The sequence below is a fragment of the Colius striatus genome, chromosome 11 (genome assembly GCF_028858725.1).
Source record: "Colius striatus isolate bColStr4 chromosome 11, bColStr4.1.hap1, whole genome shotgun sequence".
Classification (NCBI taxonomy): domain Eukaryota; kingdom Metazoa; phylum Chordata; class Aves; order Coliiformes; family Coliidae; genus Colius; species Colius striatus.
This window is the reverse complement of record NC_084769.1, coordinates 5,058,530-5,080,588: the sequence shown is the minus strand read 5'-3', so window position 1 is coordinate 5,080,588 and position 22,059 is coordinate 5,058,530. Positions and strand designations below refer to the sequence as shown.

The following is a 22,059-nucleotide window of genomic DNA, read 5'->3' as shown; positions in this document are numbered from 1 at the left end:
TGGAAAAAATTAGTGTCTAAAAAAAGAATTAGAGATAAAATTCTCCCGTGCTAGATTAGCTAGATGCAGACTCTTGTACTAAGTGGATTTATTTATCTGAATAAATAATGTGGTTATGACTTATTTTGGGTTTTTTTTTCTTTCTTGTAGGCAGTGGAGAAAGAAGGATATCTTCTAAAAGCTAAAATAGCAGACGGTGGCAAGAAATTAAGGTACTATATATGAATGCTGTGGAACTTATCACTCACAAAATTCAAAGTTGATGCATGTTTAAGTATATATAGCTATTATTGCTTCTAGCACCCAAATTACCATTGTTTCAGTATTAAGCCAATGTATAATTGCAGTGTCATTAATGAAATAACAGTAGCTAACAGACTCATTTTATACATCAATCACACGTCAGTGTTAGCCCGTATATTTTATATATTATACACGTATTAAGGATAACCTGAAGGCACTAGGCAAACCAATAATATGTTTTCCAGCGGTAACATTTTAGGTGCTGAGTATGTTTTTGCGGGGTCAAGGATGTGGCAGTGCCACAAGGATGCCAAGGCACGATTATCAAAAGTGGTCAGTGCTTATTCACTTAACACTGTGTTGAAAGTACATGAACATAAATGATGCCTTTTATGGAAGGATTTGTTATTATTTACTATATTTAGATGCCTGCAAAGGAGCGTGTTACCAATGAGAATGACAGAGCAGTGTGAAATAAGGGAGATAAGTAATAAGTTCTCATACCTATGTAGTACTAATCCACAAAGATCCTGCAAATGTCCATTAAAAAGGACATTACTGAAGCCAGTAAAACTCCATTTCCCACTTTGGACACTGGCAGAAGGTTCTGCAGAGTGTGGGGAAGCTGAACATCACCTGTGAACGGGCCCAGATGAGGAGTGATGAGCAGCACATCAAGACCCCTCAGCACGAAGCATCTCTAGTACCACTTGCATTTCTAAATAGCCCTGAGCAGTCTCCCGTTTTAAAATAGCCTCAGAAACTGTGAGCAGGGCTGCAGCTATAATGTGCTGCCATCAGGTGTCCGTTTGACAGAATGCAAAAGCAGCCACAGCTCTCGGGGCTCCCGTGCTGCCCCCGACTCGGGTGCGCCGGGCAGATACCCTCCGGCAGCCCCTTGCCACGACCATCTCGGCGCTGTGGTTATGGGCCAAGGCACACAATATCCTTGGCAATCCTAGCTCGGTCTTCTCTACGTATTTATTGCTTTTTATACAGGCAGAGAATGGGTAGCAGGGATTCATCTACTCTGTGACTCCATCTTTCACTTACCTAAACTCCCACATCTGGAAGTGTTTTCTTGAATAGTGTTGGCAAAAATCATAATATTGTGAACTTTTCTAAAGAGCTTGAAAGCCTTGGGGTAAGTGCATCTACCCCATGAAATATAGTGTGTGTCCCTCTGTACACAGACTAACACACTCCTGCTTTTAATAAAACCTGCTTATTTAAAAAAGAAAACCACAACAAAACCAAACCTGATGATTTTATGGACAATCTGATAAAAGGTATATTAGCCATATATCATCTTTTTATCTTGAAGTCATAAAGGCTTTGAATTTAAAAAGTCAGTTTTTAAATGAAACGACCGTTGAATAAAACCTGGAAAATTTAAACTTAGTGGAATAAAATCTACTTGCAGATATAAGTGTGAAATTCAGTTGCATTCTCACAGCTTTTATAATTCTTATAGTCTCTTGTAAAACCACTAAATTTTACTTTTCCTGATGGACTTAAATCATTTTACCCTTAAAAGTAAAAAATGAAAGCTGGGTAAAATATTTTGTCTGATGTAACTGAAGAAATACTTACCATAGACTTTTTGTTTCTTTGTTGTTGATTTCTTCTTTGAAAACCATAAATAGAAATGCTTTTTTTGTTTGCTTGTTTTAAGTGAGATCCAGGTTGAAGTGAAATGTTTTTTAACTATTGGTAAACTTCCCAGTTAGTTTGATCAGAAATTAGAATATTTTAAGAAGATCACAGACAAGTTTGGGATCTCAAAATGCAATGATTTGTGTTTCTCAGCTAGAAAAGTCTGCCCCACACATAGCTGGTGCAAGCAGCACTCTGCCTAGTTGAAATGTCTATGACACAGACATGTTCCTTTCTGTAGCTAATGTCAAGCATTTGGTGCAAGCTGGGTACTGAATCTAAGCTGTGTCCCAAGGGTTTTAATCCTTTGATAATCCTTATTTATGCAAGATATGCAACTCACAGGAAAATCTGTTTAAACTGGCACATAACATGCTTGGCCATTTACTCCCCTGTACACATACAAGGCTTTTTTTGAGTAAGAAAAAAACCCCAGAGAAAATTAAAAAGAACTGGACTTATGCTTATCAACTGAGAACTTATATTTACTGCCTTGATGGTGATTCTCATCTACAATATTCCTTTCCTAAGAACACCTAAAAAACTCCCTGAGGTTGAACTGTTCTTTATGCCAATACACACAATCCCTAGCTGTGACCACAGCTCACATGAGATGAGGATCTAGCTTTAGAGTGGTAGTAAATTTAGCTGAAAACTGAGTTACAAACACTGTTCTCTTTTTGGGGGAAAAACTTTGTAAGGATGGTCAGATGCTTCTCTAAAACACTACTGTTTCTCTCTCTTCCTCAATGTATGTCTCTTTATCTTTTTCCCCATTAACATGGCATAAACAATGCAGTTCTGTTTTCTTCAGATGTCTTAACCTCTTTCACAAAGTCTCTTTCACTATTGCCTCCTGTGGGCCATATTTTAGGGATGATCGTTGGATCATGCTCAGTGAATTTCTGCTCACAAAGAAGTGAATGCCAAGTTCCTCTCATAACTCCAGCTAACTTCATTTGTAATACTGAATTGTGCTCCTTAAACTGATGATTGAAACATTGATTAGGAAAGTCATTAATAGAAAAACTGCTTGTTATGTCTCACGTTTAGTTTGGGATTTTGAGTGCAGCGGAGCATTGAGGTGGATCTGGAAGGCAGCATTGTGAAGAAGACCAACAGGATTTAAAACTCAACATAGCCAGGTTTTGCTAGAATAAAAATGTATATGTCTGAATTACCTAGGAACATGTACATAGACACAAAAGGTCAAAGGGACTAGAAAAGACAGAATAGAGAGGGAAAAGTGTTTCTAACAACTCTTCCCTGGACCCTCTGTGTCTTTACAGGCAGATCTCTCCTTTTAAATGCACTACCACATAGGCATCAAACAGCCTGTTTGTGTCACTCACTTTCAGGTTTGGTTTAAAATGTTCAGATTTGTGATTTGCTTTCAAATAAAGAATATAAATAGTGGGTTTATGAGTATTTTTGTAAATACCAGAAGTCATGAGCCCCAAATTGGAGTCAAATTTGAGATGTGGATCTAAAATTTGTTTTCTATCAGATACATTTGTTTGTGATTACTTGGTGGTTTGAATCATCATATAATAACATTTTCTTCTGAGTTGATTATTACGCTCTTCTATGTCAGTGGACACTGTTTCACATATCCATGTGTATTTTGGCTCCTCTCAAACCCCAGCAGTTTGCCAGGTCCCTAAGACTGTACCACTAACTCCTGAGGCTTAATGGTTACTTAAACCTCTCTGAGATAGCCTTCTTATCTTCCTTGCTCTCCTGTAAATTTTTGGTTTAGGGGAAGGAGAAAGTATTTGGGGCCTCTCAAAACAGACCCTTTGCTGAGCTCTGTATAGCCAGATTGAAATTGTGTTTTCCTTCTCAGTTCTATTTTAAGTATCAGTTACCAGAAGGGCACCAGCTATTTTGGAGTCCTCCGAGTATATGTGAACTTTAAGCATGTGTGAATAATTCCACTGTTTTTATGTGGTTAAGGCACCATGGTGGAAAAGAAGCATAGCTAGGCTTCAAAGCATAAATGAGGAGAAAGAAGGCTTCGAGCTTTGTTATGCCACATTCAGGTATACTTAGGATGGTGCAACTCCATCAGTACTGGTGGAAGTCCATTGCAGATCTTGACTTTAGACTGGTTTTGTTTCTCATATGAAAAACAAGTCCAGAAATGGGGCATCTTTTACCTCCTGCTTGCATGTCTTACTGATTTTTTTTTTCTTACATTTTGTTTTGTTTTAAGGAAAAACTGGTCCACATCCTGGATTGTTCTCACAGCTCGGAAAATGGAATTCTACAAAGAGTCCAAGCAGCCAGCTCTGGCCAACCTGGTAGGCAATCAAACTTTCAATACACTCAGTTTCCTTGCAACTCTTGTTTCAGTATAAAAAGTTTTGTGTTTATATAAGACAAATTCAGACTGAGCTAGCAACCTTCAAAGATTTGAAAGCAGTTGAAGGAAAATGCCTTGATAAACTTTTAATCAGATGTAGTGCAGGAGAAGAAATAGGACTTAGCATATCCTTTATTAAGAGGTGCATTTGGAGGATAATTGCAAAGTGAGACAAATGGTGAGTGACTATCCAGTAATGTGAAGGTAACACTTTAAATTAAGGTGCCATTTATAAATGCTTTATTCTTATTTATGAAAATGATCACTAAATGCAGCGACTTCCTCAAATAATGTATTATAAAGTACGTTATAAAATGCATTAGTAATAAATGCTTAACAGATGATGCGATGAGAATCTGTTGCAAAGGATATTGTGAGACGTAAATTGTATTAAACCATGTATGTGCATCTTTAATACATGAATTTAAGTTGTTATCTACCATCCTATAAAGTGGCTGATACATTAATAAATAAAAATAAAGCATTTATAAATGGCACCTTAATATAGGGTGTTGCCAAAGCAGAAAACATTAGAAGTTAGCAAAGTGATTTTTTATCGTGGTATAAATGTGACATCTACCATATCCCACTAACCTTCCTGAATATTTCCATGACTCCATCTAATGCAGCTAATGCAATTTCTGTAGCCCGTAGTTACTACAAAGTGAAATTTGCAGTACCTTTTTATTGTGCCCCAAGGAAAGAGCACCGATCTTAGTCTTTCAGAGACATGACAGCTACGTTGGCGCAAGCAATAACAGCCCCTAATCCCTTCAGTGTTAGTTACTGCTGAGTCTGAGCCCACGAACCTGAGTGTGGGCAACAAAAGGGGAATTCGGGAAATGTGTGACACTGTGGGCAGCAAAGGGACAGGTTTGACAAAGCCCTGTTGTGAAAGGCTCTCAAGGCCTGATCAAACCTGCCAAATCTCATTGGCCTGATGGATGGCCACGAAGGTGCTCTCTTTGGCAGGAGTCACAAACAATAAGCTATTTTTCTTCCATAGCAGGTGATATAAACCTTTTCTTCTATAGATTCTTGATTTACCAATGCCACCTCTCATAAAACTGACTTTAAAGTACACCTTTTTGTGCCTTGTTTATTTGGAAAGAGGATGAGGGTTCTATCAAAAATAAAAATAATAGATAAAAGTACTTAAAAGATGAAATTTGACACTTTCTGCTTGTGTTTGTGCTAGCACAGCTGGAAAATACTTTTCGGCAGACAGGAAAACAACCTATCTTGAATTAATATTTTTTCAGAATTGTCTGTTTTCTTTAAAGTTGGATTATATATTAAGCAAAACCAACTTCCATATGAACTTGTTAGAACTAATAGATATCTTACAATTCTGCCTGCTATCTCTTCTCTCTCTGCAAGACCTCACCTGAATCCCAGGAGATAACTGAAATAGCGGAAATTTGACACACAGGAGACTTGATTTTGCCCTGAGAATCCTCCATTTATTTTGAAATCCCCATTAGCTGTTTAAAGACTTAGATACTGAAGCATAGACCTCCATGGAGAATGAGGTTCTGTCCCAGATCATAGAATCAATAGAATGATAGGGGTTGGAAGGGACCTTTAGAGATCATCTAGTCCAACTCCCCTGCAGAAGCATGTTCGCCCAGATCAGGTCACACGGGAACGTGTCCAGGTGGGTTTTGAAGCCCTCCAAGGAAGGAGCCTCCACACCCTCCCTGGGCAGCCTGTGCCAGGGCTCTCTCACCTCAACAGTGAAATACTTTTTCCTTATGTTTAAATGGAACTTTGTGTTCCAACTTCTTTCCATCACCCCTTGTCCTGTCACTGGAGACAACAGAAAAAAATGCTGCCCCAACCTCCTGACATCCATCATTGAGATATTTGTTAAATATTAATGAGATTCCCCCTCGGTTTCCTCTTCTCCAGACTAAACAGCCCCAGTTCCCACAGCCTTATCTCATAAGATGCTCCAGTCCCCTGATCATCTTAGTGGTTCTGTGCTGGACTCTCTCCAGCAGTTCCCTGTCCCTCTTGAGCTGGAGAGCTTAAAACTGGGCACAGTACCGCAGATGAGGCCTCACCAGGGCAGGGCAGAGGGAGAGGGGAACCTCTTTGGTCCTGCTGGCCACAGATCTCAGTCTATTTAACTCAGAAAATTGAAGTGTGTTATGAGAAAGTATCTTCTGGGAATTCAGCCCCTTTTCCTGAAGTCTCAATCATCACCAGTGCTCGCAATCAGTGTGATAACATCTACGGCCTCCTGTGCTAGGAGGAACACAGAAATGTTTGTCCCATATTTTGCTCATTATGGGAAAAAATGAAATGCTAGATCAGAACACTGCAGCTGTGAACTCAATGTTCACTAGGTGAGAAAAAGCTGTTAAAGTTACATTTTCTGTGTATTGCCTATAACTTATATGCAATGGTGAATAAACAAATTGGTTAAAGCTTGAAAACAACAAGAACTGTCAGTATTCAAGACCTTATAACTTGATTTCTTAACCCTAAATTTCACACATCAAAAAAAGCTAAACTGGCATGTTGATCTTATCTGAAAAAGCAAATGCAAAGCTTGTAATCCATTTAACCAGATAAAATGTTGATATTGGACAGGAAATAATACAAGGATTCATTAGAAATAATTTGTTTACTGATTTTATTTTTGTTTTTCAGCTGAAGTTTACTTTGGAAAATGGGGAGTTCAACCATTAATTAAAGAATGCAATAGAAGCAATGTTCATGCACAGTAATATGACATAACAGAGCATTTTTATTGTTATCAGGAAAATGATGTGACTTAACGAAAAGATTAATTCTCCTTTGTATTATAAAGATATTAATTAATTATTAATTATGAAATACTGTACACGCAGTGAAAATTTAAAGACATCGTTATAAGAGGAATCACAGTTCACAGAAAAGACAATAGGAGAGAGGAAAATGAAAGTAGATTCTAATCATACCTCTTTTTCTGATGAGAGTATATTTAGAGGTGATTTAAAATTATATTTACCAAAGCCTCTGATAGAACTAGTAACAGCTAAAAGTACCTTGTGTTGTTCCTTTGTACAATTGAAGATGTAGGACACACTGTAACAACTTCCCTGTTGATTTGCATGGAGAAGACTGGGATCCCTAGCTTTCTGTTGAAGCTAATGAAAATATCTGGTATTATTATTAGTAATAGAGCACAACAATTAAAGTACACAGAGGAGAGATTGAGAAAATGAGCTTATTTACAAACGTTACTGAAAATGCAAGTTTGCATCCCAAGTAGCTAAATCATTATGTTCTGCTGCTGCCTTGATCATTTCTGGTCATGCTTTTGGTACACATTTTTTTTTTAAGCATTCATATGAATATAATTTGCTTTTTATTTTAAATTAAAGGCAGTATGATCTAAATGGATCATAGCCCCATTCTTTCTTACCAGTGTTAAATTCTGTTACCAGTTGGTCTTTGTGACCAAGAAATAGTAGTCTGTTTATTCCCTGAGATCGTTTGTTCAACAGAGATTATTTTAACCTCAGGTTATTAGCCCATCTGCAAAGTAATTTAGTGAGTGAAAATGCTGCTGAAATCCATATTCATGTTTAGGAAGATTTCATTCTAGCAGACACTTGTATCAATTTACAGCATAACCCCCTCCAACAACATTGATGTAACATAATTGCTCTGACTGCAAAACACAAAGCAAGGATGCAGAGTGTTCAGGCTTTTCCAGTAACCTTAACTTACCCTCTTGCAATGTCTCTGGGTAATGCATAAACTGGAAAGCAAACTATGTAACAGGACAATGTTTAGGCAAGAATGAATTTCTAGGCCAATTTCCCTGGTTCCCTATGGATTTAAGCAGGACTTCCACTTGTGTGGAGCTCCCCAGGTGCAGAAGAAGGGATGATGTGCATGATGGACAGGTTCAAATTTGATGTATCTATGTAGTTTTATGTGTAGTTTTCATTAGAAGCTTCATATACTGTGCCATACCCATGAGTCTCATATGGTGTTCATAGACACTTTATATGCCATGGTGGGCAGAATTGCTGAATTCTCCAAAGGAGAAATTTTCTAGTTGACTATTATACATAACAAAAGGGTGTTTATCGTTCCAATACCCTGAGCTTGCATCCTGTCCTTTGGCGAAAGGGAGATACATGTACTTAAGCTTTTCTTCTGCCTATTACAAAATCAGAGATGTAAACAGACTTCAGATTAGTACAAAACCAACAAAATTTAAACTCTGTGTGCACTGAGTGAGCAGAGGAGTCCAAGTTCTGTTGCTGCATGTGTTTTGGTATAGTTGTAGAAATCCCAGGCAGTAAAATCCTGCAGAGTTCATTATTCTGTCACTCTACAAAACTTCCCTGGTCTTTCCATTGTTTTTTCTCATTCAGTGTGAAATGCCATGGCAAGTTTTCCTGAGGAAAGTATTCTGGAGCCCAATAACCTTCACTATCAAAAAACTATTTCCTGTTGCTCTGTGTCAACCTCTTCATCACATTTTTGTGTTTCCAAAATTCCTCCAGACATTCTGCTGGTGGAATAAAGCTGCCCTTCTTTGTTAAAGTATTTTCAGACACAAACTATGCTTTTGAATATGTAACTTTTTTGCCAAGAAAGCAAGGTGACCCACTTTGAAAAGGCTGTGTTGTGTGTGTGTGAAGGGTTATAGAGCTGCCTGCTCTGCACATTACAGACTTGGTCACTGCATGGAGTCCTGAGGAGGAAACTTCACCTGTAATACCTCCTGGTTGAGGAAAGTGTTTTAGTCAAAGGAGTCACCATAGACCTACGTATAAATTCATAGTTCTAAGATATTGAAAAATCTCTTCCCCACTATTTTAATATTTATTTGTACTAAAAAATTGGTGTTTGGGTTTTTTTTTTTCAACTTTGTCAGCTTTACCATGCAAATACTAGCTGGCTAAATCTCACAACATCTTTGTAAAATCATCAACACTGCAGTTTTGATCTGGTATTAAAAATCCAGAAAGACCAGGTTCTTGTCAGTGACCAGGCAGGAAGTCTGAGGCAGGGGTAGGGAAATAAATCCAAACTCTGCTCTTCCAGTGCTTTAGCCACAAGAACATCCTTGTTTTTTAAACAGCATATTTCTTATATTAAAAATATTTTTTAACAAATGAAAAAGGAACAGACATACAGAACTGTCAGTTTTAGAGGAGCTGAACCATTGTGGTTTTATGGTTTGGCAAATGAAAACCATAATTACAGTTCTACTACTGAAAAGTTCCAAAGATTCTGGCTGCAAATGGCTTGACCAGGATTTCTTACTCTGCTTCTGTAAAACAAGTCCTTTTCTACCCATCCCAAATGCACCCCGGAAAACAAATTTGTTTTGTTTTGTTTTAGCCTTTAGTAACAACATCAGGGAAATTCAGTGAACAATCTTTGGAAAGCTGATTACATGGGTGACGCTGGACTGGCCACTGTTAAATTCTGTTAAGTCTGTTTTCTATATCACCAATGCCATTTTTGAAGGTAAAATGGCTTAAGAATAAGAGAGCAAAAAAGATACATCAAGCTGATTAATTACATTAGGTGTGTATTACTCCATGTCTTACCCAAAAGGGGCTTATTAGTGCTTTATACTGTTAACAGTAGTATTTTTATTGTTGCCTGGGATGTGCAGTAACCTAATCTACAAAGGCTACTCTAAACTACATGGGCTTTGCCAGAACTGCTGTATAGGCAGAATCCCTGGAGAAGGAGTTTATATGGCAAATGAGGATTATTGTGCTGTACACCAACTCTCAGCAACGTAAATTATACGGACTCTTTGAATTATTTGCATCCATACGGAGGAGCTGGGGAGGCAGAGCTGTCTCACTCCGGGATGCATGGATTGACATTGCAAAGTAGCAACCCGTGTGGAGCTGCTCCAGTGTTGAGCTCTTTCTGGATGTCACATATGCCCTCGAAGCCTTGTTTGTTGTTTTGTTTTTCTTTTTAGAAGCTAGAAATGATAATTTGCTTGGAAAAGAGAGATAGCTTGTCTTACAAATACGATGTATGTTCTTGTTTAATGTCTGTCCTTTCCAGCTGCATCAGTTTAAATTTGCATTTGGAAAATCCACACAATTTTACCTTTAAACCCAATGGTTTTTTGAGAGGTTTTGCAAAGTAAGCATTTAAAATACCTGGTTAATGTGGATGCATTTGTGATTTGATCTGTTGGATGCGAATTGATTTTTAAAACACTTAATTATTTTTACAGTTATGTATCTAGTATAAGAACCTTATTTGTGAGTTAAGACACCTCAAAAGTTGTTATTTAATAATACCAGGGAATAAAGAACACTCTTCATTAATATGAGCAGCTGCGCTACAATAATCTGTCACTTGACCTTGATCTAGTCTTGTTGTATCTGATTTCTGAAAGTCAGCCCATACTAATGCTTGATTTTTTAAAAATCCACTTTTTTGTCTCTCCAGAAACCTGGATACAAACCTGAGTGTGCAGATTTGTGTGGTGCTCGCATCGAGTGGACCTCAGAGAAATCCAGCAGGAAGAATGTTTTTCAGGTAAGAAGCAATGCATGCATTTCACTGTTCATTTGAGTATAAACTCTGTTGAGAGGTAGGCTTTGTTTCCTTGACTTTTAAAACTAGAGACTGTTTTAATACAGCGTTATTTTTACCAAAACAGAAGTGTAGCATTTTATCAGGCATCAGTTTACTATTTTCCTAAGTGAAGGGTTTCTGATGACTGAGTCTCCTAAACACTTGAGAACCTGTTGATTTATTGATTAATGCTCTATATTCAATTTGTTTTTAAAACTTAGTAGGTAATTGCTTTGGGTTCAGGCCTAGAATCTTGACCTAAAGGACTTCCATAAACACAACTTCTTCAAACTGCTTATACAAGCATTGCTCCAACACAGTGTGGTTACTCTGTTTATTTTTATTGCTGTTCAGGGTCCTCAGACGGTGATGACCCAGGTTCATTTCTGGAAGGGGAGGGGAGGATATTAAAAGCTTGCCTCTGTCAGGACATAGAAGCATAGAAGGACATGTATTTCTCATAGGACTATTCTTCATTGATGCAGAATAATATTATTTAATTACTTCATCTAAATCCCGTTGAATTGAAAGGGAGGATCAGGGCCCAAGAAGATGAAAGGATGAGAAAAACATTATTGCAAGGTTAACATTCCAGGATCTGAGGGCTACAATAGTTTATTGCAACATTTTCAGGATTTGGATATAATCCAGCACCCATGAATATCACTAGAAAGGGTTAGTTTTTTTTGTTTCACTAGAAGTTGCATCAAGCCACATCAAATTGTTATTCTTCATGGACCAAGCTGCTTCCCAGAGATCTAACATGAAGAATTTTTAACAATATAAACAGTAAAGGGAGGAGAGATGCAGAGGGGTCAAGATACTCTTAGTTACCAGATAGTCCTTTGACATCATCACCACTGAAACATGCTGGAGGAACCAACTGTGCCTGGATCTAGGATATAAGCAAAAAAACCTGCCACACACAAAATTCCCCTAAGGGACTGTATGTGACTTCTTGAAAAGAAACCTTTTTGGGTCATCTGGGTGTTACAGAGGTTTTCCCAAGGATTATTTTTCTAGACATCTTTCTGAAGTTCATGCAATATTTAGAAATATTACTCTTCTTGAAGATGGTGAGATTTATGCTTCTATACCCCCCACATCCTTCAGGTTGTCTTGAGACAACACTTGGAGCTTTGTCATTTCCTAGGTATTTTTAGAATAAATATTTTGATTTTGCTGTCAATCTTCAGCTTTTTCACTTGGAATGTGATTAAGCATAACCTTAACCTTCACTCCTGCAACCCCTTGAGCACACTGTGACAGGTCTTCTGAGCTTCTAGGGTTTATTTCTCATTTTGCAGTAAGCAAAATTTCTGTTTGGAAATGTATTGGAGTGGCAATTCATTGCAGCTAATACCTTTCCAATGAAAAGACAAATGAAGCTCAGTTATTTACCAAACTGGTTGTATGAAGACTTTGCAGTGCATTTTCTTCTCACTTCTGTTAGTGTGAGGTGTAACTCCACTGAATCAGAATAATGTGAGAAAGGAAACTCATGCATTACTGTTTGAACCCATTAAAATGTGTCTTCATCAAGCCAATAAGTGAGTGGGAGAGACATTAAGAAGTAAAAGCATGGGAGGAAGGACATATGTTAAGACACATTTTGAAAAGGGATGGAGCATTGTTTAGACAGAGAGCTACAAGAAGATTGTGCCAGATGGTAAGAGCGAAAGAGGAGAAGGCTTTGGCATCAGTAGTGGTGACATTTTGGGAAAGGAAAGGACTGAACGAGACTGGTGCTACATGAGCAGATAGAGTGGGAAGGGGACTAGAGAGAGAGCGAAGATTTATGAGATAGTCTGGAGGGAATCCAAGGTGAGTTTGAAAGCAGAGAGGTCAGCTTGTACCTGGATAATGAATATTTCAGGAAACACTTCTGATGATCTACTTATCCCTAGTGGGTGGGAAGGAGATTGATAATATACATCTACTTATTCATAGATTTGTTCAAATGAGAAGAACATGGGTGATTTAATATTTGTGTGTGTGTGTGTGACCTAAATATAAATGCACTGCAAAGATATTTGATTAAATGCATTAGCTGCCTAACTCTGAAATGATCAGAAATAAGTATGATTATATCTTCAAAGCGTGGCAACAAAGTATAGTTGGTCGTTTTTTGTTTCATTGCTTTCTGAATAATAAAACATTCTTTTCTGATTCAAACAGAGCAAAGATTGCTTTCTGCTAATGTGTTGTACTAGGAGTAGATGCAGAATTTTGAGTTTGATTTAGCCTGGGTCCTCAATTTGAGTTCATGAATTATAGATTAGAAATAGAAAATGACTATTGAGATTTTAGTTTGAAGAGAAAGAAGGAAATCTCGAATTTAAAATCTAAGTATATGACAGTTAATGGATGGTAACATGAAGATGGAGTATAAGAGTATCATAAAGAAAGCTAATTGGAAACAGGATCAATGCAGGAGGGGGAAAAAAAAAGAGGAAACTGCAAGTATATGGTATTCAGGCAGGAAGATTTGGGTTTCTGGTCTTGATCATGAGGTTTTCAGCAGTGTTACTCCACTCATTTTAATTGAGCTACTCTCTGTTTAACAGGATAAGTCTGATCTGTCTCTCACACTATCCAATTTGTGCATGCCGTCTATTTCTGCTCTTGATGAACACATTATGTCGGGTTCGTTTTTCTTTTTTGAAGTTTTCCTTAGTAGTCACTGAAAATATGCACATCTTATAAAAGATAACCTCCTGATTTTCCTTCACTTCCTTTTATTGATGCTATAGCTAGGACTATATAGCTAGGAAAAGGACTGGTTAGAAGCTGCTTCACGTGATGTGGGGAAGCATAGCACTTTACAGCGAGATACCGTGCTGTTTGTTCTTGCTGGCTGAATGACGCGATACACTAGGTCTTCACCAGAGGAGTGGTGAATAAAAGAAGATTTATGTTCAAATCACATGCTTTAAATATTTCTGCTAAGTGCTAGTTTGCTCTTTGGTGTTTAGCCTGAAATTTAAAGCACTGAGGATTAAAAGGATTACAACATAATCTTAAATAATCCTAAGTGTCATTTACAGAGAGATGGTTGTAATAACTAAATAAAACCATGTTAAGGGATGGCAGTGTTGTCAGTCAGCAACTGGAACAGAAGCGGTGCCTGTGTCACTCTGTCGTTCCCTCCTTTATTTGGCTTAGTCTGAGATGGGACAGGTCCATTTTCATGCAGGTCATCAAAAAAAGAAAAAACCACCAAGGGCTGCTTTTCAATCAGTACTAATATTGCTGCTCAGGCAGCAGTAATGGGGTAGTTTACACATTTTTCTCAGTGTTCAATGATTTCTGCTTCCAGTAAAGTTTATACTTACCTCTACTTTACACACCTTCTAAGTCAAGAGGCCTTTCTCATTTCAAATTTGGCCCAGGCGTTGTGGAAGGTGTGCTCTTGACCTCTAGTTTCATAATTCTGGAGCTCTATTAGCTCAAAGTATTGTGGCTATATGGACTATTTCCTGGAAGAGGTTTTGGAAGGTTTCCCTCAGATGATTCAAAAAAAAGAAAAGGAAAAAAACAGGAGAGAGGTGAAGAGTGCAAAAAAAGGTCACAAGCAGCATACTTATGAATCAAGGAAGCTGCTTTGTTCTCTTAATAGCACTATTCATTTACCTAACAGACATTTTTTAGATTCTTTAGTAATATTTTTTGCGTGTTTACCAAGTTCATTTCTAGGAAGGGTTCATATGAAGAATTTTTGGAGTTTACCCTGACTCTTGCCACAGATTTGGGGGAATATTGGCTTTTGTTTCAATATGCTGCAGCTGGAAGGGTTACTCATTCATATGCAACTAAGAATTGTACTTTACAAACAGAGAAATCTGTGTCAGACGTACAGTATTTCAACAGTGAGACAGCTGAAAGTACAACTGTACCTATGTGTAATATGAAAGAATTTATCTTGCAGCTGTTTCATATATAATAACATTTATGGCCCTGATCTAGGGTAACTCCCTTGTCCTTGAAGCTATCCAGCTTTGTCCAAGAGCATAATCTGAATGATAAGCTATTTTGTTCTACATACTGTAGGATCAGTATAGTATCTGGATGCCTCCCAGGAATGTTTTAAGTCACTACTTTCTGCCATGGGGAGAGATCATTTGCTTTTGCATGTTCTCTCTGGAGAAAACACTGAGAGTGCAATGTGGAGGGGCTTGGGTTGGGACTGGTATTTGGATTTCTTTGTATGGTTTTAAATATAAATGCTGTGTAGAGGAGGAAAATCTTAAAAAGCCACCTTGCACTCAAACGTGAAGCTTCTGGTGGTCCTTATCAGCACTTGGAGCACTCTCTCCATCCTGAACCTGTCCTGGAGAAAGTGCTGTTTTCTGAGCCTGAGTGCTCTTGCCTGTAGCCCCTACGATGTGCGCCGTAACCTTTGCTGGCTTTGAATTAGATATGCATTAGATGGACCTGTTGTGATTCCTTTTAAAACATCTGTAAAGCATTTTGTGCACTTCTGGAGGTTACTGTTGTGATTGTGGTTTAATTTCTATCCCAGGGACCTGAATATATTATTGCCTAATTAAAAGACTTAGCCACATCACACAGTTATTAGTGTCAGCAAGAGGTTCTTTAAATAATAAACTTATAATTGGTTTTTAAAAAGCACAAGAAATGATCTCGATCATCATCTTAGAGAAATTCAAGTGTACATAGTTATATAAGAGATACCCTAGTTTCATTGGTGTGAGTGGGAGATCTTGAACACAACAACTTGGAATAGTCTCTGTGTTGTGCTTCTGTTTCATCTGTCTTATTAGTGACTTTACCAGCAAAGTCCCAGCCAAAATAGTCAGCAAAACCTAATCAATCTTCTGACCTTTCTGTATATCAGCTATTTTCTTTTGTAGTGTAAATACAAGACCTGTGAATTCTTTTTTTTTTTTCTTGAATGTAGTTAACTTTATTATCTATTTTCTTATTTTTGAAAACCACACAATACTGTATTTGACAGAAATGCAAAGAAATGCTGAATCAGAGCTGTGGATGGTGGACGCTTTAAATATACAGCATTTATACTCCTTTCAGGATTCTGGGACCTGACTCTTATTCTACTTTTATGATAGTATAACTCTGAGGACATTCTTGAAATATCCTCTGATTTACATTTGTTAAAATATAGACTATTAATTGCTCAATTAACTTTCAGTGTCTTTAAAACCAGAAGTTACAAATGAAACTACACTTTCCTTAGTTCCTTGACTTACTTGAATCTGCAAATTTTCCGAGGTATCAAGCAGCTCAGATCATGAGCTTTGATTTTGGAATCTGTTGTGGTAGTAGTGCTTTTTAACATGCAAAATTGGCCAGGATCTTGTGCAAATAATGCCAGTATAATTACAGAATGATAGAATGGTTCGTGTTGGAAGGGACCTTAGACATCAACTAGTTCTAACTTTTCTGCCATGGGTAGGAACATCTTCCACTAGCCCAGATGCTGCCTTGAATGCTCCCAGAGATGGGGCATCTACAACCTCTCTGGGCAACCTGTAACAGTGCCTCACCACCCTCACAGGGAAGAACTTCTTCCTCCTATCATTGTGTATCTGTATGCTGAATTTTTATCATTGATTAAAAAAGTAAGAGCGTACACAGTGTAAGAAGAAGAAAGAAAACTGTCCTTGAATGTAGAGTGAGTTTTGTGGAAGACAAAAAAATTCCACATAATATGCATTTCAAACATTATACAATTGAGAAGTAACTTTGTCTTCTGTAGATTTAAATGAGACAGAGATGCTTGGTAAACTTTGTGTGTGTGTGTGTGAAAAGGGCAGGTTCAACTGTAACCGCTTTACCTACTTTGACAGCAGCTGCTTCTGAGACCCAAGGAGGTGTTAAGGAGCATAATAGGTAGAAACACTAGCTGAGAAATAAAAAGGTCTTAATCTAACCCAGAATAAGCAAGAGCCCTGCTAACTGGGGCATTCATATAAGCTACAGGCTATGCAGTTTCACCCTTGTTTCAGACATTCTAGCTGAACAGTAGTCAGTTGTTAACCATCCTGGAGGAATGAGAGTGTTTGTCTTTTCTTGCCAGGGTTTCACTCTTGGATTTGAAGTTATTCACATCAGCCCAAAGAGAATATATTGAGAGAGATGAACTTTTGGTTGCTTTCTAAACATGGACACAAAAATGCTTGATGTGACTTATGCTTTAAGGAATGCCAGGTAATAAAGCCAGCTGTCCTCAAATAAACGTCATGGAAAGAGGGATACGTTTCATTACCCTTGTGATGTACGAAAGAGATAGTAAAGCTTTACACCTAATGAAAGGAACATATAAACTACAGTGTCTTGGATTTAATATGTGTAAGACCAGTGACACCTTAAGGAAAACGAGAAAACCTTTTTATGATGTGTACCAAAATGTTTGTACTTAGTCTCAACTAAAATACAGTTTGAGAATAGTCAAGGTATCAACAGTAAGGCACTTGAATTCAACAATGATGTGCATTGAAGGAGTTTGGGAAACTGAGTCTCCACCTCCAGAACAGAATTTCAAAGTAACCCTACAAAGTCAACTTCTGTAACGGAGTTTTGAGAGTTTCAAGGAGCAGTAACTTTATTTATAAAACAAATATGCTGACTACAAAATGATAGCTAATACATTTTTCTCACACCCTGTGGTTCCTGTGTCTGCTTTGTGGTAACACAAAACCCTTGGTGTTATCAACAGAAGACTCATGTGTATTGTGGCTACAAAAAGTAAGGTGAGTGGTTGAGTTGTCTTTTAGTTAAAAAAAAAAATACTAGACATTGTTTTATTGATAATATAGAAAAGTTATGGCTTTTCAAAACTAGTGAAATCCACTCCTGAGAAGTAACATTTTGTCTTACCTGGCTACTTGAAGGAAAGTTCATAGTTCTCAACACAACTTTGAGTGGATTTTTAGCTAGATGTCATCTTAGCTAGTTCCATTTTTTTCCAGTTATTGTCTCATGAAAGATTTCATAAAGATTTCACTGTGTTAGAAAAAAAGTCACTTGAGAAGTGAAACTTCAACAACTCCTGGAGATCTTGAAAAGGCTTGGATGAAGAAAGAGCTGCTATGGGTATGGTGCTGGGCTAATGCTGCCTGCAGTTCTGCACATCACCTCACTGGGGTACTTACTGTTTGAGGTCTCACTCAAACCCAGGCAACTCCCAAAAACCCAGCTAAATTAAAAACCCCACAACCTCTATTCTCCAAACCTGACATTATGTGTACATGGATGTCTGTCTGCTAAAAATGATGATTATAATAGCTTGCCATGCTTTTTTTAAGAGTCTGTCTTTTGACGGATGTTAAGTGCTGATATGTGAGTGACTGTGATAGGTATGAGTGTCTGTGTATGCTCATACACATGTGCTGCTTAAGAAATTATATGAATCACTTAGGTTTTGACAGCTACGCTGCAGCTTTCAGAAGTGCAGATGTTATTTGTCCATCAGAAAAGAAAATATTTATTTCAAGCCACGGGCATTTTTTGCATTGCAAAAATAAAACATAACAGCAACTAATGCTTAATGTGCATGAGAAATAATTGTGTCAGGGACAGAAGGGCAGCTGAGCATAAGAGCCTGGACAAATAAGTGAGTGCACAAGCACCTTGTGCCTTGGATTACACTAAACCTTATGAAAAAACAATCAGGGCAGCTTACCCATGAGCAAAGTTAAACAGTGGAGCTACTGATTTTTTTAATGTGTTTTTATTCTGCTGAATTCACACAGGGTCGTGTTGGGGTTTTTTTGGAGTTGTTTGTTGGGTTTCTTTTTGAGCTGAAGAGATTAGGAGTCACGTTTTTGCAGCTCCCTGTGAAATGGCAGTGGGCTGCAGCCTCTTGCTGCATTATTCATAAACATATTGCTGCCATCTTGTGGGCAGCACGTGAGCCGGCGTGGGCAACGTGGTGGCCACCGTGGCATGGTACGGTGGCCACTGTGGCATGGCATGCAGTAAACCACGCCAGGGTTATCCAGGCTGTGACTACTGCCATGGAGGCTATGTTTTTTCCCCAGGGAGATTCTGCAGAGGACAGTGATGCAGGTCACTTGGAACCCATCATCACTGTTTTCTTTAAGCATTTTTTTCAGCAAAAATCAGTGCCTGGCTAAACAGTTCGTCCTATTAACACTTACTTTAGCTGGTTGCTAAATGAGGTAATGTCTGCTTTTAAAAAGGAATAGTGCTGCTGTAAACCTGTATTCTCTAAATTATGCATGTGGTACTAGTTTTATGTTTTCAAATGGTGATTATTTTCTGATCAGTGGGGCTGATAGGGAAAGGATAAACAGCTTCATAAGGACAGACTGGTTCAAGATAAAGCATGGAATGAGAATTAAGGCTACAGATAACCAGATCCCTATCCAGATATCCAATTTGGTAAAGTTCTCTGATGTCAGGCCTTTGCTGCTGTGGTTTGTGTACTAATAAAATGGGGAATATGGTATTTTCATAGTTTTGGCAATCAGCAGCTGAAAGGGAGTGCAGAAATGTGAAAGGAGCCTGACTTTCCCGATTCTTTAGTACTTTACGGTTTTGGGATTATCTTGAGTAAAACCAGCTAAATTAATTTAAAAGCATTATGACATTTTTTGCCGCCTTAATATTAAAAAAAAATGCCCTGTGCTCAACATCACACACGTTCCCCTCAATTTATCAAACTCTTTAAAAAAAACAAAGATAAAAATGAATCCTAAATGAACTCAGAGATAATAAAATCTGACTTGTTTACATGTTTGGTGTTGTTATTTCTCTATTGAGACACTACAATTTTTAAAAAGAAACATCTTGTTGAAGTCACTTTACTCCATTTTTGTGTTTCTCTTTAATGAGTGAGGCAGATATTTAAAGTTAACTGGTCCTAGGGATCCTTGACTGTCCTCTCTCTGAAAGGCAACACCTCGTTTTTGTGTGCAAAGGATTTCCAGACTGTATTCTAGGGATTCACTTTTTGAGTGTGTAGGAGTGATTTCTGCCACTCACATTCTTTGGGGAGAAGGATGGGTTTGGGTGTTTCAAGGTGTTAAATGGACAATGGTGGCAATTTGAATGCAGGGGAGAAATGTAAATAGTGACCTGGGCTCTCTTTTAGATGATATACCTCTCAGTTTGGTTTTTTTCAGCAGAGCAGTCATTCTTGAGCTATGATTCACTAATGGGGTGTGGAGACTATTTGAAATGGTAATACAGGCACAGGCAGTGTGAGAAGACATTTAAGGTAGTCCCCAGGTGACACAAATGAAAGGAAAACCCAAAAGAACATTTTCCATGATGGACCTTGGCTTTTCAAAACCTTTCCTCAAGTTTGAGGACACACCTCCAATTGATCAGGTTTATTGAGTATTTTTATACAGTTTATGAGAGTTGTTAAAAAAAGAGTTAAGTTTGAGGTTGGGGACTCAATTGCCCGAATTCTGGGGTGGAGGTTTTTTATTATTTTAGATTGGTTTTGGTTTAATTTTTTCCTTTCGTTGCCTTTTCTTTTTCTGATTTTGGGTGAATACATTCTTAGGAATTTCATCTGCAATTGCATCTGTAACACAGGATGATCCAAGAAACTTAGCAAATATTTTCTTTGGCAAACCAAGTTTCAAAGAAGAGATGTGATTTTCTTACAGTTGCACTGAAAAATAGACATCTAACTGAAAAGAGTAGGTCATTTTAATGCTTAAAAGCCACAGCACTTCAGTCAGTCAGTTACCTTTCACTTTGTTTTTTTGATCATGGCCATGATTGTTAGAAATATGTTATTGTTTAAAACTTTAATATACTTGAAACTGTTATATTCCCTTCTCCAAGCCAGAACTACAGGTAAACTTTTACAGATTGAGCTTTGGACTAATTTACCAGGACGGAAAGTGCGTATTTGTGTGACTATTTGTATGAAAGCACATGTTAATTTAGCAAATGGAAACCAATTACAAAGATTCTCTTAAGCAACAGCATTATTAATATTTTCTATTATTTGTGCATAGTCATCACTAGGTGGAGGCATACTTTACATATTCTATTGAACATGTCATCTGTTATGGACTGAGATGAATTGCATTGATACTGTGTAGTTCAGTGAATGATCTGCTTTTTAGCTCGAGCTGTTGAAGTAACCTGTTACCACCAAATGCCACTTTCAGACTATGCAGACTTGTGCTTTGACCACTACTACTGCTGAAAAACAATGAAAACTGCGTATTTTTTAGTCATGGAGTGTACAGAGATCTCCTGCATTAATTCAGAAACATCATTCATGAGTGGTGAAGCTAAAAGGAGATGCAAAATAGATGTAATGGAGCAAGAGATTGAAATAACAACCACCTATCTTTTTAGTACCCCATCCTACAGTATTTAAATCAAGGAATAATGGACTGGTTGGTTTTGGTGTGTTGTTTGGTTTTGTTTTTTTACTTTTTAGTTATGGCAGTCAATCCATTTACAGCCCATTCATATTTTCTTATGAACTACCTCCTAGAGATTATGTAAGTTAGATTTTGCCTGAGGGTAACAAGGCATTCAACTGTTGATGCTAATACACTGTCTTTAACCAAACTCTCTTGATTTACACCAGGGCTATGCATTTGGGAGGATATGGTTATATTCCTCTCTTGTATTTGTAAGGTAGTAGGGCTGAATTTGTGTAACTCACTCCTCTGCTAGCACAGGCCAAGCAGAGTATTTGAGAGGTCATGAAAGGAAACTCAGGTGTAGATGTAGGAGTCGGAGACGAGAACTGTCCCTTTCTCCATACTGCAAATACCGTGTTATGACTCATAGCAGCTTAAAACAATCACTGGCTTTTATTGTAGGAGAAAGAAGGGTCGTGCTGCACAGATTATAGAGAAAGAAACCACTTTATTCTGTAAATAATCCCTATATTTTAGAATAAGACACAAATTCTCTCCTAAACATGTTAAGAAAAGTGGGGGAATATATATTAAAATGACAGATGTAAAAACGTGGTTTAGAGAATGGAGTCAGGATGTTGAGAAAGATATCCTGAGCTTTATACCTTCTTACTCCCAAACTGGCATAGTAGATATTGTTATGGCTTTGAAGTTTGTCACCTGCTTTAGGATGCTTCATCCTTACTGTGTCTGGGCTCTGCCATCCCTCAGGGCAGTCAGCCAGGTATACCCTGGGGCAAGTGCCTCTCACTTCTTCCATAGTCAGTGCATAAAAACACTGAAATAGAGCTGAAATGTTCCCTTCACTTTTTTTTTTTCCCT

The 22,059-nt window shown here is 37.8% G+C and overlaps 1 protein-coding gene across 3 annotated transcripts in view; it reads left to right on the top strand.

Annotated features, from left to right (window-relative positions):
* ARHGAP15 (Rho GTPase activating protein 15) overlaps positions 1-22,059 on the top strand; it is a 329,153-nt gene that overhangs the window by 52,249 nt on the left and 254,845 nt on the right. For all 3 annotated transcript variants that reach the window (XM_062004816.1, XM_062004817.1, XM_062004818.1), the window contains exons 4-6: positions 151-212; positions 4,115-4,202; positions 10,703-10,792. In XM_062004816.1, coding sequence (XP_061860800.1) covers positions 151-212; positions 4,115-4,202; positions 10,703-10,792 — 240 coding nt within the window. The remainder of the gene's footprint in view (positions 1-150; positions 213-4,114; positions 4,203-10,702; positions 10,793-22,059) is intronic.